General features: G+C 50.8%; 9 protein-coding genes across 9 annotated transcripts; 4 read left to right on the top strand and 5 right to left on the bottom strand.

Moving 5' to 3' along the window:
* Window positions 1-574: 574 nt before the first annotated feature.
* On the top strand, window positions 575-1,946 carry CCOS01_00331 (Rieske domain-containing protein; the record flags this gene model as incomplete). Its single annotated transcript, XM_060448528.1, has 3 exons — window positions 575-1,386; window positions 1,456-1,681; window positions 1,743-1,946. The coding sequence occupies 3 exons, from the start codon at window positions 575-577 to the stop codon at window positions 1,944-1,946; spliced, it is 1,242 nt and encodes a 413-aa protein (XP_060319966.1).
* A 1,152-nt stretch (window positions 1,947-3,098) lies between these two features.
* CCOS01_00330 (2OG-Fe(II)oxygenase superfamily protein) lies at window positions 3,099-4,315 on the top strand (the record flags this gene model as incomplete). The annotated part of the gene is made up of 3 exons (XM_060448527.1): window positions 3,099-3,135; window positions 3,212-3,879; window positions 3,962-4,315. 3 exons carry the CDS (start codon window positions 3,099-3,101, stop codon window positions 4,313-4,315), a joined length of 1,059 nt encoding a protein of 352 aa, XP_060319965.1.
* A 143-nt stretch (window positions 4,316-4,458) lies between these two features.
* CCOS01_00329 (acyltransferase) lies at window positions 4,459-6,099 on the bottom strand (the record flags this gene model as incomplete). The annotated part of the gene is made up of 2 exons (XM_060448526.1): window positions 4,459-5,586; window positions 5,713-6,099. 2 exons carry the CDS (start codon window positions 6,097-6,099, stop codon window positions 4,459-4,461), a joined length of 1,515 nt encoding a protein of 504 aa, XP_060319964.1.
* Window positions 6,100-7,247: 1,148 nt separating this feature from the next.
* CCOS01_00328 (zinc-containing alcohol dehydrogenase) lies at window positions 7,248-8,367 on the bottom strand (the record flags this gene model as incomplete). Its single annotated transcript, XM_060448525.1, has 2 exons — window positions 7,248-8,156; window positions 8,206-8,367. 2 exons carry the CDS (start codon window positions 8,365-8,367, stop codon window positions 7,248-7,250), a joined length of 1,071 nt encoding a protein of 356 aa, XP_060319963.1.
* Window positions 8,368-9,125: 758 nt separating this feature from the next.
* CCOS01_00327 (cytochrome P450) lies at window positions 9,126-10,643 on the bottom strand (the record flags this gene model as incomplete). The annotated part of the gene is made up of 1 exon (XM_060448524.1): window positions 9,126-10,643. The coding sequence occupies one exon, from the start codon at window positions 10,641-10,643 to the stop codon at window positions 9,126-9,128; it is 1,518 nt and encodes a 505-aa protein (XP_060319962.1).
* Window positions 10,644-11,093: 450 nt separating this feature from the next.
* CCOS01_00326 (short chain dehydrogenase) lies at window positions 11,094-11,913 on the bottom strand (the record flags this gene model as incomplete). Its single annotated transcript, XM_060448523.1, has 2 exons — window positions 11,094-11,145; window positions 11,204-11,913. The coding sequence occupies 2 exons, from the start codon at window positions 11,911-11,913 to the stop codon at window positions 11,094-11,096; spliced, it is 762 nt and encodes a 253-aa protein (XP_060319961.1).
* A 1,125-nt stretch (window positions 11,914-13,038) lies between these two features.
* CCOS01_00325 (polysaccharide deacetylase) lies at window positions 13,039-14,347 on the top strand (the record flags this gene model as incomplete). The annotated part of the gene is made up of 6 exons (XM_060448522.1): window positions 13,039-13,064; window positions 13,138-13,217; window positions 13,303-13,858; window positions 13,922-13,974; window positions 14,048-14,175; window positions 14,237-14,347. The coding sequence occupies 6 exons, from the start codon at window positions 13,039-13,041 to the stop codon at window positions 14,345-14,347; spliced, it is 954 nt and encodes a 317-aa protein (XP_060319960.1).
* Window positions 14,348-14,784: 437 nt separating this feature from the next.
* CCOS01_00324 (amidase) lies at window positions 14,785-16,891 on the bottom strand (the record flags this gene model as incomplete). The annotated part of the gene is made up of 7 exons (XM_060448521.1): window positions 14,785-15,333; window positions 15,386-15,745; window positions 15,833-16,027; window positions 16,112-16,376; window positions 16,480-16,487; window positions 16,545-16,566; window positions 16,671-16,891. 7 exons carry the CDS (start codon window positions 16,889-16,891, stop codon window positions 14,785-14,787), a joined length of 1,620 nt encoding a protein of 539 aa, XP_060319959.1.
* A 761-nt stretch (window positions 16,892-17,652) lies between these two features.
* CCOS01_00323 (FAD binding domain-containing protein) lies at window positions 17,653-19,742 on the top strand (the record flags this gene model as incomplete). Its single annotated transcript, XM_060448520.1, has 3 exons — window positions 17,653-17,783; window positions 17,857-19,337; window positions 19,450-19,742. The coding sequence occupies 3 exons, from the start codon at window positions 17,653-17,655 to the stop codon at window positions 19,740-19,742; spliced, it is 1,905 nt and encodes a 634-aa protein (XP_060319958.1).
* Between the last annotated feature and the right edge of the window lie 532 nt (window positions 19,743-20,274).

Genomic DNA, 20,274 nt, shown 5'->3' with positions numbered 1-20,274 from the left:
GAATCGCCGCCATCTTCGCTTAGACGCGGCTTCTCCTTTCCCAGGCTCGTGCCAGCGACCAATATGATCTTTTTGTTATTTATCATATGTGTCAACTCACCATTTTCAACTGAAATAGGTAAAATTACTCTATCACTATCTGCCACCATGTCGATACCCCGCGCGTTTGGGTGGCCATCGCAATTGAATTCCGGCGCCCGACCTGCTCCGACTTGCCTTTATCGGATCTATAGGCCCCCTTATCAACATCCGGATGCTTGTGTCCAGCCCCCTCAGCCTAATAGCCACCAACCCCACCCCCATTCTCAATAGCATTATCAAGCAACTCACCAAAGCATCTTCCCCACCTCTGATACGTACGGATTAGACTAATTCTTGGCCTAAAGTCATGCCTCCGAATTGCGGTCTTAAAGTAGCAGAGGTCATCAAACATGAAGGCGCGAGGGGAGACAGGATTAGAGATGCAGTACCCATAGTTTTCAGACTGTGATCCCAATCAAAGACTTCGTTGCAACAGTTGTTTGCGTCTTCTATAACAAGTACCCACAATTCATTGCATCTCAGCCTCAACGACATGTTGCGTTTCCTTGGATTCTCTTCGGCAAGCAACGACGCCAAGCCAGAGCCTTCACGAAGTCTTCCAGCTTCGTGGTACAGGTCTCCAGAACTGCATCAGCTCGAGAGAAGAGCAATTATATCAAGAAAGTGGATCCTGGTGACACATTCGCTACGCTTCAAGCAAGCGGGCGAGTTTGTCTCCTTCGTCTACGCCGACTTCCCTTTCTTCCTCGTCCAAGACCGCGATGGCAATATCAACGGTTTTCACAATGTGTGCCGCCACCGAGCATATCCTGTCGTCGAGAAGAAGTCTGGCAAGGCGAGCATACTAAGCTGCAAGTACCACGGCTGGTCATACGGGTTCAAGGGCAATCTTGCCAAAGCGCCGAGATTCGATACGGTAACCGGCTTCGACAAGAGCCAAAATGGCCTTCTCCCAATCCACGTTCGCGTGGATCCCGCTGGCTTCATTTGGGTTAACCTCCAAGCAGGCGAACCAGACGTCAAGTGGGAAGACGAGTTTGGCGGTGTCTACCAGAAGCCGCGGATGCAAAACTTTGACTTTGCAGGAGGCTACAATTATGACCACGTCTGGGATATGGAGCTGGAGGCCAACTGGAAGGCCGTCATCGAGAATTACAACGAGTGCTACCATTGCCCAACATCACACCCCTTGATTGCGGGAGTGTCGGACTTGACGAAATATCAAGTAAAGCCAAGTGGAGGTTGCTTGGAGCACGAGATCATCAACAAGAAGGCTCAAGATGAGGAAGACGAGTTTCGACGCTCGATCACCTTTTTTTACCCCTCAACTTCAGTGACGATCACGTAAGTGACCTTATAACGAGTACCAAGATTCAGAAGTCACAAAAGGGCAGAAACTGACGAAACCTTTAGTCAGAACTTTTTCTACATCCAGCGAATGATTCCAATCAGCGCAACCAAAACCCGAATCGAGAACGAGGTGTATCGCTCTCACGACTCCACCGATGCCGAGTTCGCCGCCATCAATGCGTTCTACAAGCAGGTGCTAGAGGAAGACCGAGAGTTGTGCATTGGCGCACAGGAAAACCTCAGTGCTGGCGTCTTCATTAGCGGCGAGCTTCATCCAGAAAAAGAGAGGGTACGGCAAGGAACTTTTGATACCCCCAGCACTACAGTCCGATACTGACACATTCGCTCAGGGCCCGATTCATTTTCAAAACACGGTTCGAGAGGAGGTGATGAAGCACCGGCAAAGGGAGTTGGAGCAAGGAGGCCGAGAAATCTGGCCAGCCACGCCCAACCTACTCGGCCAGACGGGCACAGGGAAACTGAATGAAGACGAGGCTTTCTGCTCGGAACTCGAGAAAGCTAACTGTGGTGGCCGAGAGGAACTAGCCTGGTGAGCCATACGCTCTGTTGGTGCATGTGATGACCAATATCGGCACGGCCTGGCTGTACGGAATACGATGTATGATGGCATATGGAACTTTCAGCGTTGGTTTAGCCTCGTGACTTTCCTAGCATCTGGGTTTCTACCCTTTCGAACCAAACTGCAATCTAGTTCTCTACGACAGCATCCCTTTCCTCTGTCTAGGTTGGTGACTTGTTTGTGATGTAGCGCCGATGACTGAGCTACGACGGCGAGAGCATTGGTGTGTGCGTAGGTCAGTCAGGTCTTGTTGCTGCTTCTAGAAAAGTACTGTAAACCCTGATCCCTCTCAAAATTGACTGGGACTTAGTCTCCAGCTTGCCAGCTTGGTTGCAGGTTCGTATGGGATTCTGGCCTGAAGTCCAGTCGCCACATGACTCTAGAAAGACTATCACCAAGAGTGGGGTTCCAAGCATGCACAGCATCCAAAATTGCGGTTACGATTCGCTGAACTTTACAGCCCTCACCGAACTCCCAATCCATCTTTAGTGCGACGTAGTTGCAAGCCCGGGTTGCATGGCGATCAACATGCTTCTACTATGACCTCTAATCCTACAAAGGAACTCTTCGCATGAGTATGCATATGCAGGAGAATTTGTTGGGCCCTCGGAGGAGCTATCTTGGAGTAGATCTTATCTATCCGTAGCATGAGGGGAAAGTGGGTTTTCCGGCGGGGGAGAAATGGAGGCCGAGAACGGAACACCATCCGCGGCGAGTAATCTTCCTTAGTGTGACCAACGCTTATCAGTGAGTAAGGTGGTATCAATTTCGAGCTGTCGAACTTACTCTCGGGCGATGCCGTGAGATGGTGCGACCACACCAGATGCTATCATTGCACCCCACTCTTCAAGAGTCCAGTCTGGGCGAGCACGAGGAGCCGAGACGCGAAGGGAGAGGGGTGGATGACCTTAAGGCTCACATGAATTGAGTGAGCAGGGTTCCAGGCATCTCATGAAGCAACTCCAACTATATCAGCAAAGATCTATTACGACAAGATTGAGTGATGTTCTAAAGACATATGACACCGGCACCCATAAGCTTGCGATCAGCCAACATCATAGCATCAGATCAAGGTATTTTCAAAGACGATACCATCTTCCGTCTGGGAATACTCCAATAAGGCAACATGGCAGCGCTCGAAATTCCAATCATTGACTTCTCTGGTGAGTCTGCAAAGAACCTCGTGCTGCAGCAGCCGAAAAAGGTTAGCTTGGTCTTAACAGTGATATCCACCCTTAGGTTTCTACTCTGAAGACCCTCTTCAGAAACAAAAGGTCGTAGACCAAGTGCGTGACAGCTGCCTGTACAATGGCTTCTTCCAGATAGTTGGCCACTCCGTGCCTCTGGTGCAGCAGAAGGCTGCCATGAGCGGTGCCAAGAAGTTCTTTGCTATGCCTCTCGAAGAAAAGCAAAAGGTCGCTAAGGAGAACACGACATGGAACCGCGGCTACGAGATGTTGAGATCACAGATCCTTGAGGAGGGAACTCAACCAGAACTCAAGGAAGGCTTCTACATTGGTGCCGAGATCCCTGAGGACCACCCTTACTTCATCAACAAGAAGCTCAACAGTGGACCAAACCAGTGGCCCGAGGGTCTGGGTAGCGACTTGCAGAGCTTCAGGGGTTCCTCAATGGAGTACTACTCTTCGGCTCTCAAACTTGCTTCGGATCTCATGCGGGTCATTGCACTATCATTGGACCTGGAGGAGACCTACTTTTCCAAGTTCATGGATGGAGCTGTAGCGACAATGAGACTTCTGCACTACCCGTCTCAACCCAAGGATGCGGACGAGAAGTTGACTCGCGGAATCGGTGCCCACACTGACTTCGGAGCCATTACCATGCTGCTTCAGGATGAGGTCGACGGCCTGCAGGTATGGGACAAGAAGAACGAGACATGGATCGACGTAAGTGGAACCCCCACTCCCTACTGCAGAGCACCGCTCTTAATCACTTCATATTTCAATAATGCTAATCAGCCACTCTTAGGTCCCACCAACGGAAGGTGCCTTTGTTGTAAACTTGGGCAATCTCATGGCAAGATGGACCAACGAGTTGTACAAGAGCAACATTCACAGGGTCATCAACAAGTCTGGCCAGGAGCGCTACTCAATCCCCGTTTTCGTTTCTGGCAACCCAGACTACTTGGTTGAATGCATCCCCACTTGCAAGTCAGCGACGCAGCCAGCCAAATTTGGACCGGTCACGGTTGAGCAAGCAGTCTCTGCTTCGTATGCAGAGTCGTATGGAAGGGCACAACTGTACAAACAGGGTCTGGAGCAAGCCACGGCTAACAAGGTAAAGGCTCAGGAAGCTCAACCAGCGCAAATCGCTGTTGCGTGAAGCGTCACTATTAGAGGAGCATGTAAACAAATTTTCAAAAGCATGTAGCAAAGTGTGATTTAAAGAAATTTGAGATAAGGATCATTGATGGCAATGCTGAGATTTCACAAAGAAAACATTATGTCCAGTCCTGTTCCCCAAGTCTACGATACACCAAGTCTCTTGGCTAGCCAATGTGAAAAGGTCACGGATTTCTGATCAACAAGCCGCCAGTGAAGATCCCCGAGCACTATGATCGACAGCATGGCGATGACGAAAAGCGTGCTCCACGAAACGATCAAGCTGTACCCGACTGCCAACATCTTGAGCTTCAGACCATAACTGAGGAAATTCTTACCGCAGCCCCAATGCACCAAGTAGAAACTGAAACTGACTTCTCCCAGGTACAGTACCGGCTTCGTATTGAGAACACGCTGTAAGACAGGCAGGTTCTCCAATACTAGTACCAGAGCTACGGCACATGTGCCTTGGAAGAATGGATGCACACCGAAGCCAAACGTGTTGAAGCCAGCAAACCACGAATAAATAGGGGCTTGGGTAGCGTCGCCATGCATCGGCCAGCAGCCCAAGAAGATAATGGGCACAAGCAGCAGCCATGATGTGACGGTGACGGCCGTACGAACCATTTTTGGTAAGTCTGGCAGCTTCGCCCGGAAAAGTCGGAAATCGGCGATGAACATTCCCGCGATAAACAGACAGTTCGTTGCTCTCTGAAGGTTGAAGGAGTAGATGAGAAGTAGGACAGTGGCTGGCAATCGCACCATAGGTGACATTCTAATGAAAGCCATACAAGCCAGGAACACAAGCAGCGATCCTTGGTACTCGGCTGCCAGAGTCCAGCCCTGAGGCATGACAGTATTGGCCGAGCCGGAGGTGATGATGGTTATCAACGTGGTCCAGACGTAGTATACATGGCTCCAGAAGCCATCGGCAACAGGCCCCATAGGTTCGGTGCTGTTGAGGGCATAAAATGCACTGAAGGGAACCAAAGCGGTAGAGACCGCGATGATAGGTATAGTCGGGAGGAAGAGTCGGAACGGACGCCGGAAGATGCTAGATGGAAAAGAGCTGATGGGGTTTGGGCCTTGTCCGCCTGGCGCGCTTTGGGCTGCGTAAGACTTGCTCAAGGGCCCATACGTGAGAGCGAAGCCGCTGATGACGAAGAAAACCGATACCATGAAGACTCCGCTATGTATGAGGCGGATGAACGGGAGCTGGACCACGTAGACACTTTCTTCGCTATCGCCCCATGCGCGGTGAATGAGCGGATACTGCGTGATATCATGGTCAGTCAAATTAATTCAAAGCAAAGCTTCAAACTGTTCAGATAGCAGATGAATGCAGACGCTTGCATCTGAACAAATGTCGTTGGGCGGGAAGAGTTCTTCATCACTTACATCTCCATCTATCGTGTGTTGAAGGGCCACGATAAGTGACGCGATGCCGCGAAGACCATTTAGATAGGATGTTTTGTTCGGAGCTGGGATTATCGAGTTCTCCGTGGCGTGGCCAAAAATGCGAGCGATGTAAGATGGCACCAGTACCCAGAAGAAGGCCTTTGGACTCATAGGGCGCCAGCTGGTCGAAAGTCTTGAAAAGGGCGATGACCTCCCTGATGATTCTGCCATCGGCAGGTCTGTCGATGAGCCCGCTTCATTGCCTTGAAGCAAGCCGTAATGCGATTCTCCAGCCCGGACTCCGGAAAACCAATCCCGTACCCTTTCAAGCGGCTGCTTGAGCATTGGATGGGCCGCCTCCGGATCCTCAAGCTTCATGTTCTCCATCTTCGCGATGTGGAAGATATGTCAACAAAAGTAGAGACTAATGGACCTTTTTGCGGACAAGTTCTTGATTGTGTCCAAGGTAATGCTGAATCGTGGGGAAAATACTGAGAATTAAAGACCCGAAAGGTGATGATAAGACTCGAAAGCGAGGCTTAAAGTATAAAGGTCACAAGAGTTTCCCGACTTAGACACGGGGCGCAGGGTGCACTTTCTGCATGCCACAATGTTTCACTTGAAGCTTCTCCAAATGCTAGGGAGTTTTACTGCCCTGCGCCACTTGTCTGAGTTGGAAAACTGTCGAGGGCCTCACACTCAAAGTTTCTCAGCCGTTATACCTTTTTAGGTCATTCTTTCGTATCTTCTTGGAGCTTTATCGTCGCTCAAGGGAGAAACCAATCTGGTCCGGTCCTCAGCCCCAATTACTGGGGAATGCCCTCATTGAGACCTGACCTGATCAATTGGAAATGCATATAATAAGGATACGCGCTTGTCAACTGTCGCATTCTCTGGATATTCTCAACATGTTCAGACGGAATGCACACTTTCCTTGGGCATGCCAAGACGGCGACTTTCCGAGTGTGAGAAATGTGCGAACCCGGTTAGTGAGACCACACCCGCGAGCACCACGAACACCATGTACCCGGTCAACTTTCCTACGACGGCAAATACAGACTTCCTGTCGTCTACCATTGGCTGATTGGGTTACACCGAAGTCGCGACAAAGCTACCGATGGTCACACCAAACGTGGTGAATTTCCTAGTGTTGTTGTCGCGTCGTACACGGTACAGTCCTTGTCGGAGCGGAGAATGCAGAAGTCTTAAATGTCTTTCATGTGTCTGAGTGGATTGACTGCCATTGATGCGGAAGCAGACATCTTTTCTCGCGTTCTTCTACTGATTTCGTTTGACAGCTTCACAGATGGAAGGGATATCCCTTCATGTTTTGGGTTGAGTTCGTGTCTGGTGCGTTTTAAGCGCAACGACAGCAACCCGTGTGGAACTATCATACAGCAATGGCCGGTGTTCATGTGAGATTCCAGGGACATCGTATTCCGAGGACAATGGAAGCTTCCCAAATATTTTAGGAGTCTATCAGGAACTGGAAACAGATTGCGCCTATTTATACTTAAACTCGGCCAGTGCACACATCAGTGGTCAATCTTGATAACAATTTTGGAGAAGTGCTTCTTCTCCTTCAATCGCGCATAAGCAGCCTTTGCCTCCGCGAGCTCAAAAATCTTGTCATCGATAACCGGCTTGACGTTCTTCTCCTCGATAAACTGGATCATATCTTGGAATTGTGCCCGACTTCCCAAGATCACACCCCTGACAATGCATGGGCGCATGAGAGCAGCCAGCATGGGCACAGCCTCGGCTTTGCCTCCGACCAAGCCTGCAGAGACAACCACACCATTTGTCTTCACCGCGGTGAGCGATTGAGATAGTGAGTCGTTGCCGGCAACATCGACAACAATGTCGAAGCCAGCCTGATTTGGAGTGAAGTTCCTCGTCTTGATACCCCAGTCCTCGGGGTTGTCTCGATAGCTAGTAGTGTGGCTTGCGCCGAGTGCCTTCAGCCTCTCCTCCTTTTCTGCGGATGATGTCGTGGCGACGACCGTAGCTCCAGCAGCTACCGCCAATTGAAGCGCGGCAATGCTCACACCACCTGTTCCTTGAACAAGCACCCATGTACCGGATCGAGGCTCTCTACCTTTGAGGCCGAAGAGTGCGTTCCAGGCGGTGAGGCCGCTGCAAGTCAAAGTTGCAGCTTCCGGCCAACCAAGAGATGTAGGGACATGAAGAAGCCCGCTTTCTGTGAATCTGGCTTCTGATTGTAGAGTTCCGTCAATAGTCTGGCCAAGACCCTCCACAATGTCTTGGTAAACCGGCAACTCATAATCCCCGCAACGCTCGGCATGTTTGGGAGCTAGGTGAGTGACGACATGGTCACCGGTTTTAAAGGCTGTTACGGCACTGCCAATCGCCTTGACAATGCCGGCACCATCAGAACCAGGCACGACGTGTTGTCGAATAACGCCGGCGGTAGCTGCCGTACCCTATATGACTGTCAGAACATGGATGTCCGCAATGCTGAGATTCGCTTACTGTTGTGTCTGCGATTGCGAGTTCGCGATAGTTCAAGCTAGCACCGTGTAGCTCCACCAGAACCTCGTGAGCTGCCAACTTATCGGCCTGCGGCACGTTCTCCTCGTACTTGAGGCTTTTCTCAAAGCCTCTCTGGCCAGTCAAGATCCACTTGCGATTCATGGAGGGCTGGGGCTTTGATAGTAGTGAATAGGGAAGATACGGCTTCCGAGCTGTGATTCCTGCTTTTCTGGGCGGAAGATGTGTATGGATGCGAGATCTTTGCTGTACAAGTAGTGACAAGTAGTAAGTTCCTCACTGGCCCGTCATCTTGGCCCTGAGCGGTCTGAGCGGTTTTGCTAGCTGTGGGGGCCAACACAGAGGAGATCCAGCTTTTGCATAGTTGCGACCTCATGGTCCCATATTCGCCCGTATTTTCGTCCGGGTTTCGTCCGCTTTGGTCCGCATGTCCGTGTCGAAACGTAAAACTGGGGCCGTGAAGCCGGTCCCGCGACTCGGGCGACTCGGGCCAACCCACACGACTCGCGTTGAAATATTAGCCGGTATGGTCAAAGCATCCTTAGCATCCTACGTCTACATAGGATATTTGACGCAGAGCGTCACTGACTTAAAGTCGAGATTTCGCGGTCAGTTGTCCCGGTCTAATTTCCGTCCGAAAGTTCGGTCAAGGGGTTTGCGGCGGATCAGCAGGACGCCTTGCGTTCGGTGTTAACAAGCATATGGCTGTATAGTTCATCTCCCGAACCTATTTCAAAGCCTTTCGATTCCAGACCAGCTTGGATGTGAATACAAACTCGATTAGCCTTTGGCCCCGCTCGCCTTCATAACATAGCTTGACAATGAGAGGTGATGGACTGTCTCCGAGGCTGTTACCAAGATATTCCGAATTCATCCTAATAACGTTGTGTTACAAGTCCACACTACGATGATTCCCATATCAGCTCAATAGCATGCCCAGGAACTTTTGAGTTGAACCATTCGTCAACAATAATCCCATCCTTCATCAGCCCTGTTGTTCTAGCCCCATCCAGCACCCCAGATATACCTAGTGCCCTGACTGCCCAGAAGAGCTCACTTGAAGCAAGGTTCCGAGCAATACACTGCCGCGGTCCAAGTCCAAATGGGATGGCATCGCGTAGCATTTCCTCGCTAGGCTCAAGCCATCGTTCTGGCTGAAATTCATGCGGATTAGGGAAGACAGCATCGTTGAAATGCAGGCTAAATGGTGCGCATCCAATCCAGGTTCCGCCTGGGAACTCAAAAGTCATAGTTTCCCCAGAAGGCATCTTACTTGCGAATGTGAATCCGCTGGGCGGCACAACGCGTGGAAGACGAGTCGGATTTGCCATTGACATTCGAAGACCCTCGCGCACCACGCCGCGTAAGTAGGGAAGAGTTTGCGGGTCGGCTTGCGATACCTCTGGCAATGCAAGCTCGTCTTTGAGCTTCTGATAGATTGAGGGCGACTGTGCCAAATGCCAGCAAATAGCACCAAAATTCATGCCAGTGCTGTCTGTGCCGGCAAACATCAAATCCATACACTGTACAGCAGCTTCTTCTTCGCTGATGCCAGCTCGCAGTAAACGAGCCTGGTACGTTTGGTCTTTCTCCAGATCGGCCTCGGCGACGACCTGATCGCAGAACTTTGTTACGAGTTCCATCGACTGGTCGACCTTCTGATCCGGGAACAACTTCGGGAGAGCCCACTCGAGGGCGTGGAAGATCCAATTAGGAAGCAAGAAGAATCTTCCAACTGCGACAAAGGTGTCCACGAACTCGCTGGCAGAGAGGCTGCTTGAGTCCCTGGTGTTTCTGCTTGCCTCCAGCTCCGCAATACCTCCGTATGTCTTGCCTAGAAGGTATTCCGTCACTGCATCAAGAGCTAGACATCTGCCCATATTGAGCATGTTGACGGGTTTGCCAGAAGCTGCTGCATTTTCGATATGCGCCATCAACCTATCGACGCAGGATCTCAGTATTTGGTCGCCTTCCTTTCGGATAGAGGCCGGGCTGAACATGCTGACAACAGCCTTTGATCTAAGGGCCCGGTGTGCAGGATCTAGCGCCGAAAATATTGTCGGGTGACCGTCAAAGTCGAAATTGCTATAACATGTTGTTTTCAGGAACCCGCCTTTCTCGGAGTAGATCGGTGCAAGAGCCGCGCCGTCGCTAATGTCAACGTCGTTGGGGCCGATTCGGACGACTGGACCATAGAATCGATGAAGAGCTTCGATCGAGGTCGTCTCATCCCCTATGTATGAATGGTACCACAGCCATAATGGAGAGATTGTTGCTTTCCATGGTCCCGGAACTTTGCGTAGTGGGTGGAGGAAGATGTTGAAGAAGAAATAGATAGAAAGCGTAGCCAACGGAGCAACGAGTAAGATTTTGAGCGATTCTTCGGCGGCAATGGCCAACAGGTCGGCGAAAAGGCCCATTGCCTGGAAGTTGCGATCAAGTCTAGGAACCCGAATATTAATGACAAGTGGCGGCTTGAAAAGGGTTGAGAGATGAGGATGACAATTATTTGTAAACTAAGTACGATGATTCGTTGCATTGATGAGTCAGACACAGACGTCATGAAAGTTGAAGAGACAATATGCAGGCCAACGGCACGTGACGCTACTAGAGATAAGCATGCAGCTGTAGTGATAGTGATGGAACTACATTATGAACGTCTCAAAGAGGCAATAAACGTCCAAACACTACATCTACGCCCAATTCGGTATCGTCGATGACTTCGTTATGATTTCGCATATTGTTCACGTGCAAGGTTGTAACTGAATGACTCGATTGTCATGGCACTGCTTACTGGGCAATGTAAATCACCCGAACTCGTAGAAAGAGGAACTTGTCTTGAGGTTCAAATTAAGCTGAGAAAAGTCTATCTACCACTTGGTCACGCCACCATCAACCAAGATATCGCTTCCCTGGCAGTATCTTTCCGAGTGTTAGCAACTTCAGTTGTAGATGAGTGTTCATCAAAGGTTCAACTTACTTGCTGGCATCGCTCGCTAAGAAAACACAGGCACCCTTGATATCGTCAGGCTCCGCTACCCTGCCGTTCATAATCTCGTCCTTCCACCCCTCAAGTAGATCAGGAAAGGGAGCCGTCATTTCTGTTCGCACATAGCCAGGTGAGATGGAGTTGACACGGATCCCGTACTTGTTCAGCTCGGCAGCAATTGGAGCGACCATCGCTCGTACTGCTCCCTTTGTACCGCAATACGCAGTGGATCGTTGGGAGCGAATGGCCATGTACGATGCGATACTTGCAACAAAGATTATGCTTCCGCACTTAGTGCCGTTGGCAATCATTGCCTTCGCGGCCATCTTTGCTGAAAAGTAGAGGCCCTTGCAGTTGACCCCATACAGCCTGTCAAAGTCTGCCTCTTCAGTATCCAGAAACTCAACGTTCTTGTTCACACCGGCGCAAGCGACGAAGATGTCGAGCTTGCCATCGAAGTCGGCTGCCACAGCGGCAAAGGCCTTTTCCAAGCTGGAGATCGATGTTACATCGACGACATATGCTTTTGCTTTCACCCCGTTTGTAGAAGACAGTTCCTCAAAGGCAGATGGATCCGGGTCTATCAGATCAAAAATGGCAACGTCTGCCCCAGCCTCGGCGAGACCTTGGGCGAATGCCAAGCCACAACCTCGGCCACCGCCAGTGACTACAGCAACCCGGCCTTTAAGCGAAAACTTCATTCATCAATATTGACTAGCTCGAGATGGTACTGAGTTTTTGACATACCTTGGACATTTCAATACTAACGGATGGCTTTACGGCTCATGCAAGTTTCAATGAGCAAAGAAGATTGGGGGTTTGTAAGGATTCCAGTAATGTTCCCAAAGTCGGAATAGGGCCTCGGTGTGCGTGAGATGAGATCGCGTATCGATATTGACAACTAAACTTGCAACGAGCTTGGAACGTTCATGGCTTCAGTGCCTTTCTGGTGACACTATCAGCGAATTACTTAAGATGGCGGTTGTTCCCGTTCCACAACTATCACTGCACTGTTAGTTTGCCGAGTGTTCAACCCGATCGCCAATTCAACCCCCATTCTAGCGCCTAGCATCGGTGCAGGTACGTAAACGCTTGCAAGGGGTTGCCGCCGAACCCCATCCTGCGCTTCAAATGTCGCTGCATTGTAACAACGACAATCTTCACTCTCCATGAGTCAAATTATGCTCGCAATCTTGAGTTCCTTGGTCTCCTTTCTGGAGTATGCGGGGCTATCGAAAGCAGTCGGCCATCTCTCGCTTATCTTTGCTGCAAGATACGAAAAGCTGCTTGGGTCTAAAGAATGGGAACATTCAAAAGTGGAAAATGGGGAAGTCAAGGGTGGAAGTGGGGGCGGGGTCGGTCAGTAGAACAACGATAATGCAGAAGTGGAATGACCGACAGCCAAAGATGCTTAAGCAGTGTAACCAGGACAGGATCCAATTAGAGGATCAACTGGTGGGTGCATTCGTACGTCTAGAAGCTGCAGGACACATATTGAAGATCAAGAATGGGGAGACTTTACATGATGCCGCGTCGATAAGCGTAGATGCAGTTGAATCGACGGCGAACTGGCAAGTCATTGTGGAGACGTTTTCTGCCTGCGGGGAAGCTTCCACGAGCTTGAGCTTTGGTGCCTCCGAGTTGGTCTGGATATCAAAGTAATGACAGGTGGTGCTTCATGGGATAGCTGGAGTGATACAGACTAAGGAAGCTCTTAGCATAAAGTCTACCTTCAGGTACAGAGTGTTTAGGTTATACACAGAGACAAATTCACCACTTCCACTTAATCAATCATACCCCAAGACAATCTTTTATCAGTACTTACAATGGGAAAGAAGAAGGTTCTCGTTTGGTGAGTGGTCCCTCGAGCAAGACACGGTAGTGCTGTCACGTATGCATGCGTACTAACCTGGCCGTTACCGTAGCTACGGTGTAGATATCGACGCCGTTGCCGGCTGGCTCGGGTCATATGGTGGTGAAGACAGTACTAGTGACATCAGTCGAGGTTAGTTGCACTCATGGAGGGTCTTCGTCGTCAAGTCTCACCACCAGTTGGGGCGTACACCGCTGACCTTGCGGCGCTTGAACAGGTCTATGGGCTGGAACCATTGGTACACGTCGACTCCTGAAGCTGTTTGAAAAGTACAACATCAAAGCGTCTTGGTTCATTCCTGGCCACTCCTTAGAGACGTTCCCAGAAGAATGCGCCATGGTGCGGGATGCAGGCCACGAGATCGGCCTGCACGGATACAGCCATGAGAACCCTGTCGACATGACGCTAGAGCAGCAGCGCGACGTTCTGGACAAAACGTGGAAGATGCTCACAGAGTTTTGCGGCAAGCCGCCCAAGGGCAGCGTTGCCCCGTGGTGGGAGACGAGCGAAGAAGGTACTGAGCTGATGCTGAGCTACGGTATCGAGTATGATCACTCCATGTCGCACCACGACTGCCAAGCATATTGGTTGAGGACTGGTGACAGCTGGACCAAGATTGATTATACCAAAAAGGCAGAGGAATGGATGAAGCCTTTGGTAAAGGGCAAAGAGACGGGGTTGGTCGAGATTCCCGGATCATGGTACATTGATGACCTTCCCCCGATGATGTTCATGAAGAACTCCGCAAACTCACACGGTTGGGTGAACCCGAGGTAAGTCTTTGAGTTACATCCATGTGCATTATGAGGGCACTGGCTGATCTTGCCCTCCAACAGGGATGTTGAAGACATCTGGCGAGACCACTTCGACTACTTTTACCGAGAATATGGTAAGTTGAGGGACCCCCCCCCCCCTTCCTGTTTGACGAATAAGTCTTCGTGAACTGATCCTTGTTTTCGAAGATGAGTTCATCTTCCCAATGACCATCCATCCCGATGTTTCGGGTCGGCCCCACGTGCTACTCATGCACGAGCGGATCATTGAGCACATTAACAAGCACGAAGGCGTTGAGTGGGTGACCATGGGAGAGGTAAGTTCCACCCCCACTCTTTGATGTGTAAGAGTGTATGCTGATGCTCATGTGTCAATAGATGAGCGACTATTTCAAGTCCAAGAACCCTGCGCCTGAAGGTGGCTTGATGCCTGCCAGCCAGGAAGAGGTTATGAAGAAGTACGAGGAATGGAAGAAGACACAATCATAGATTGACGTAGCCTCATGAATACCAAGTTTTAAATATTGAATTATTACCGAACTGCTCCTTCGAGGATGATACGCAATGTGACAAGATTCCTGATGACCTTTGATTGGAAGCGTCGAGTTCACTTTGCTGGTGCCAGCGCACTGGTTTGACCACTATCCAAATTATTGACTCTTCAGATGGACTAGTTACCGGGCAGGTACCTGTTATAGCACAAGGAAGGCTCAGCTGAAACTAAAGCACAAATTATCGCGCCGATGTATGATTATTCGTTGCATGTGCCCATGGCGATGTTCTGTCGGTTAAACTAGCTACATGAGTCTAGAACATGTGCGCATTGAGATTTAAGATTCCCCTACTAAGTATCACTCTATTCAAACAAGCAGAATTTCTGAATCACGATCAACCTTGAAGTTCCTACTTTGATATCAATATGCACTCTAGCTCTTATGCTTGAGGATGCCATCGATGATCTTCCCAGCCGCAAGCACCATCTCCTCCGCCAGCTTGCGGCCAACAATCTGAAGTCCCACAGGCAAACTAAGAGAAGCCATTGTCTCCTTGTTATCATCCCACAACTTCCTGTTCCATTCGTTCTCAACTCCCCTCGCTTCCTCCGCCCACGGCTGATCAATGTCTTCCCGACTCACCTGGCCTCCAGGAATGACTAGGGCAGGGTAATCGAGGAAATTCCACACCTTGGTGTATCCTACCCATCGACAACCCCCATGCGGTACAGCTGAATGAGGCATAGGTGGCAGCAGTAGGATATCAACCATGCGGCCAGTCTTGGGCGAGCGAATGGATTGCCACTTTTCCAGGTATGCTTGCTGCAAATCCCACTTGCGCCTGTTAAGCTGCCAGTAGTCGTACACTGAAATTGCCTTTCCGCGGTTGAGAAGCTTCTCGACGTGGGGGATGAAGGGCTCTCCACCAGCCAAGACGTCTTTCCGAATATCTTCGCCGCCGTCAACCGTGTAGAAAAGGTCCTTATAAGGACAGTCAGTCACCGTCGCTCAAATACAGACTTATTTAACTTACCATCGTTCTGATGCAGTCTTCGTGCAAGCTTGCATTCCATTCCAAGACCTCGTGGCCCGCTGCCTGCAGGCGCTCTACAGCAGAACGGAGAACACGCGTCAATGGCGGGTGAGGTTGGACAACATTGTCATCATAGAGGACTCCAATAGTCAAGGGCCTAGAGGAAGTCTCCTTGTATAAGTCCTCACGCCACGGAACCGGTGCGCAGCGAGCGTCTAGCTCCCAGGGCTTGGCGTTAATGAGCTGCTCCATGGCGAGGCGGATTGTCGACAGACTGCGGGCCATGGGACCTATTGACGAAGGCACATGTTCTTGCCCTTCGGTTGATACTGGAACTCCGCGATAGGGTAGGCGTCCGCTCTGAATAGGATGTCAGTGAGGCTCCATACTTGGTCAATTCTCACGTGGAGCCAAGTGAGTTCCGAAGTTGCTAGTAATAAGACTCACGCTAGGCTTGAAGCCGTAAGTTCCCATCATGTGAGACGGAATACGAATGCTTCCTCCAATATCAGTCCCCCAACCAAGCATGCTTGCACCGGAAGCAAGCAAGGCTGCCTCGCCGCCGGTTGATCCACCCGGGGTATAGTCCCTGCTCCTGGGGTTGGTGGTCAGGCCCCAAAGAGGGTTGTCGGTCTCACACCACTTTTACAATGTAAGCTTCTTTTCATCTTACCAAAGCAGGAACACTCGTAGTAAGGGAGAGTAAGGACATGTCCAACTACTTACCATGATGCTCTGTGGCAAATTTGTTTTAGCAACGACGACAGCGCCCAGCGATTGAAGCATCTTTACGACAACGGCATCGTCTGCAGCAGGTTTGAAGGACCGCCCTACGTAGCCGAGAGTTGTGTCATATCCTTTGACATTAAACTGGTCCTTGAGAGTGACTGGCACACCATGCAAGGGCCCAACGGTCTTCCCGTGTTCGGTGAAGTAAGTATCCAACTCCTTAGCCCGCTTCAGGGCATCATCAAACACAATTTCCGTCAGACTACATTGACGTGCAACAGATATTAGCGAAATCTTGAGCAAAAAGGCGTACCATATCTGCCTAAGCAAAAGGTTCGCCCAAGTTCAAAAATTTCAAAACGTACCAGTTCGTCTTTTAAGACAAGCTTGAGTTAGCGAAGAGTTCGTCACTTTCCGATGAGAGCCATACCTTGTTGTGCACCTCAGAAGCCCTGTTAATATTTGAAGACTCATCAGTATCAATTTCCACGTTAGATATACAGAAAGGGAAGAGGCTTTGCAATTGCGGGCGCGTGTTGGTTGTTTATCCACGTACTTCCGAATGTAGGCCTTCACAATGTCTTCGCTCGTCAACTCACCACGTGAGATTTCCGAGACAAGTTGGGAGGCTTCAGCTATAGCCGTGATCTCAAGCTCTTTAGGACTGTTTGTCGAGCCTCCAATGGATGCTGAGATAGCTTCAGCCCGGAGCTGTCTCTTCTTAGATACGACACCTTGCCATACTTGTGCCGGATCAGGGATCGTGATTTGCGTCATTGTTTGTGCCTTGTTCCAAGATTCCTTGGACTATGTTCTTGTCTTCGCGGTATGTCTCTCAGTATCTTCAATCAATGGCCGAGTCACAGAAACACCGCAAAGCTGTTGTCACGATGTTCCCAAACGCTAGGCCGAAGCGGGCCCGGCTTGCCGACGGTATTCGGGATGCCGATCTTTGGAGCATAAGCCACTTGATTGGCGGAATCGTCGTCCGACTCCGCCCTCGCTCGGGATGTCTCCATCGGCCACTTGGGCTTATCAGTGGAGCTTCACATGTTGGATAGCCCGCCATTGCTTTGGTATATTTCCCCGCGGATTCCTCCCCTGACCCCGCGACTTGGCTTGTGCGGCGAACACATACGTTCGTAAGTGGGGGATGGAGAGGGGTTCCGATAGGAACATGAAGCCATAGCTAGGAGAGTGGGTGAAATTGGGGCTAATAGTGCTATGTTTGTTCATCAGTCAGCAGTTAGGAAAAAGTTGGCCTCCTCTGTATTGAATGATGGGGGATGTTAATTTGCATCGACATCGGCCGAACATCGAACCACCCTAGATGATGAGACGATTCGTTTTTCAGGCGAGGATAAGGCAAGACTGAGTACCTTTATACAGTCTCATTTGGTTCAGACGAACAATCATATTGGTAGTGAGAGCATCATACACGCTCCAACCATATCTACACAAGAAAACGTCCCGTTCTTCAAAGACGTCCATAGACACTACAGCTACACAACGACTTCGGGTCAGCAATCACAGCAAACATGACAACAAGCTCATCAACTCCTGTGAGCTCACAAACCAATGGCCATACAAACGGCTCGCACCAAAATGGGCACGCATTCAGGTCCGACGTCTGCGTCGTCGGAGCCGGACCAGCCGGCTTAATGCTCGGGTTTGTGCCCCACTCCCTCCGACATCCGCCCCGCACACCCGGCCAGCTCCTCCGTCCTAACATGCCAACACAGGTCTCTCATGGCAAGATTCGGTCAAAAGGTCCAAGTCATTGACGAAAGGCCGGATCAGACTACAGTAGGCCGCGCCGATGGAATTCAGCCAAAGTCGATTGAGACGCTGCAGATGCTGCGCCTCGGCGACGAGCTATTCCGCACCGGTGTTAAGGTCCATGACATTTGTATGTGGCAGAGCTCGAGCGATTCTGACCTGCACCGGTTGAGTCGCTCGATCCACTACCCTCCCTCTGTCGTGGATCTTTTGCAACCCTACATCTTATTATGTCACCAGGGCATGATTGAAGGTGTCTTCATCGATGACCTTCGCAAGAGCGGTGTCGAAGTGAAACGTAGTCACAGCTTCCAGGCTTACAGCACTTTGGACGATGGCTCATTGAGCATTGAATGCGATCGGCAAGGGGAAGGAAAGACATCCATCAACTCGGAGTTTCTGGTGGGATGTGACGGCGCGCGATCTCTCGTTCGAAAGAGCATCCCCGACACATTCGCCCAAGGTTCACCGCATGCTTCGGTATGGGGCGTCCTCGATGGCGAACTGGAGACAGACTTCCCCGACCTCTGGAGCAAGACGGTAGTCTTCTCTGAGAAGTACGGCTCCATCCTCATCATTCCCCGCGAACGCAATATGACGCGCTTCTACATCGAAATGAAATCGTCAACATCCTCAAAAGACCTAGGAGAAGAATACGTTATGGAACAAGCCCGCCTTATCCTATCACCCTACAGCGTCAAATGGCGCTCTGTAGAGTGGTTTGGCAATTATCAAGTCGCCCAGCGCGTGGCCGCCCGCTTCTCCGACCCGGCCCAGCGCGCCTTCATCGCCGGCGACGCCAGCCACACGCACAGTCCCAAGGCAGCGCAGGGCATGAACACAAGCATCCACGACACCTGGAACCTCGGGTGGAAACTCAACCTCGCTCTGCGCGGGCTCGCAAAGGGCGACGTGTTGCTTGCGACCTATGAGCACGAGCGCAAGAAGATTGCGCACGATCTCATCAACTTCGACTTTGAGCACGCCAACGAGATCGCTCGCGGCGACGCGAAGCGGCTGGCAGATAACTTCAAGACAAACACGCGCTTCATTTCTGGCGTCGGGGTCGAGTATGGCGAGAACGAGCTCAACCAGGGTCGGGATGACGGCGTTCAAGGCGCCGCGAAGCCGGGGTGCAACCTCCCGCCTGCAAAGGCTACCCGATATATCGATGCTTGCCCTATCGACGTGCAGCTCGATATTCCGGTCTTGGGTCAGTTCCGCATCTACGCAGTCTTGGACGACGTCTCTGGCGCTGCGGGTGTCTCTTTTCTGCGTGACTTCAGCACCGGCGTAGCATCTGCGTCTTCATTGGTGTCGAGACTTTCCGCAGCAGCAGCGCAGTCGTACAAGGTGAAGCCACGCGCCAGTCGGACGGACGATATTCATGTACGCCGTGAGAGATATACATCTGTCAGTCAATTATGCACATTTGCGCTCGTCAGTAAGTTGATCGCGCTCCTCTTTTCGTATCATTTATCCAGTTCTCCACGTCGGAGGAAGCTCCGCGCCCTCCCCCTAGCCAATGAAGTGTCGCTGCTGACTCTGTGTTCCAGCATCTACGGAAAAGGAGAACTTTGAAATCTCTTCGCTTCCTCCCGTGTTCTCACAGAGTGCCTGGACCGTCTATCTCGACGATGTAGCACCTCTGGATACACAAGGACGCTCCTGTACAGACAAGTGGCTTGGTGGTCTCGCAACGGACGAAGCTTCCCTTATCGTCGTCCGCCCGGACGGCTACGTGGGTACCATCGGCCGCTGGCAGGCAAGCGAAAGCGGCAACGGTGGGATGGCGGCGCAATGGCTGGATAACTACTTTGGCGGTTTTTTACAAGCGCCGGACTTGTAGTGTATTAAATCGCGCTTCATGCGGTGCGACTTCAGGGCAGAGCGGTGTGGGCAAACGAGAAGCAGTATGTATGTACATGTAGCATCAGCTGGTCCTACAGTGAGACCGGTCGATCTGAGTTAATTACTCCGTTGAGAGGGCTGGGCGTACATAGGTGACGTATGTACTTCAGACTGATAGTGAGCTACATGTAATTCAGGCGAGACATGGCCCGAGACCTATGTAGACTGTTATGTTAGCTCAACAAGCATGAGTCGTCTTTGCGGCTATTACGAGAAAGTACATCGTTTATTCTGGCCTCAAAACGAAATAGACGCAATCGACAAAGTCTCATGTTGTTTTCTCTTATGTCATTAGTCCCTCGATTTTGCAGAAATTTCCTCTGCAGACATTTTAATATGGGTTTCTTCAGAATTGCGTGCCCATCTCCGGACCACAGCCAACCCGCATCTATGAAATCATCACTCGCACGCTATGCAGTGCGGGAGGGTTTGTCGAATCGTTTTTCCTTGTTTTCTGAACTCTAAACGCG

This window comes from Colletotrichum costaricense, assembly GCF_030867565.1.
Source record: "Colletotrichum costaricense strain IMI 309622 chromosome Unknown Scaffold_1.1, whole genome shotgun sequence".
NCBI lineage: Eukaryota > Fungi > Ascomycota > Sordariomycetes > Glomerellales > Glomerellaceae > Colletotrichum > Colletotrichum costaricense.
Note: the sequence above shows the minus strand (reverse complement) of the source record. Positions and strands in the feature narration are given on the sequence as shown.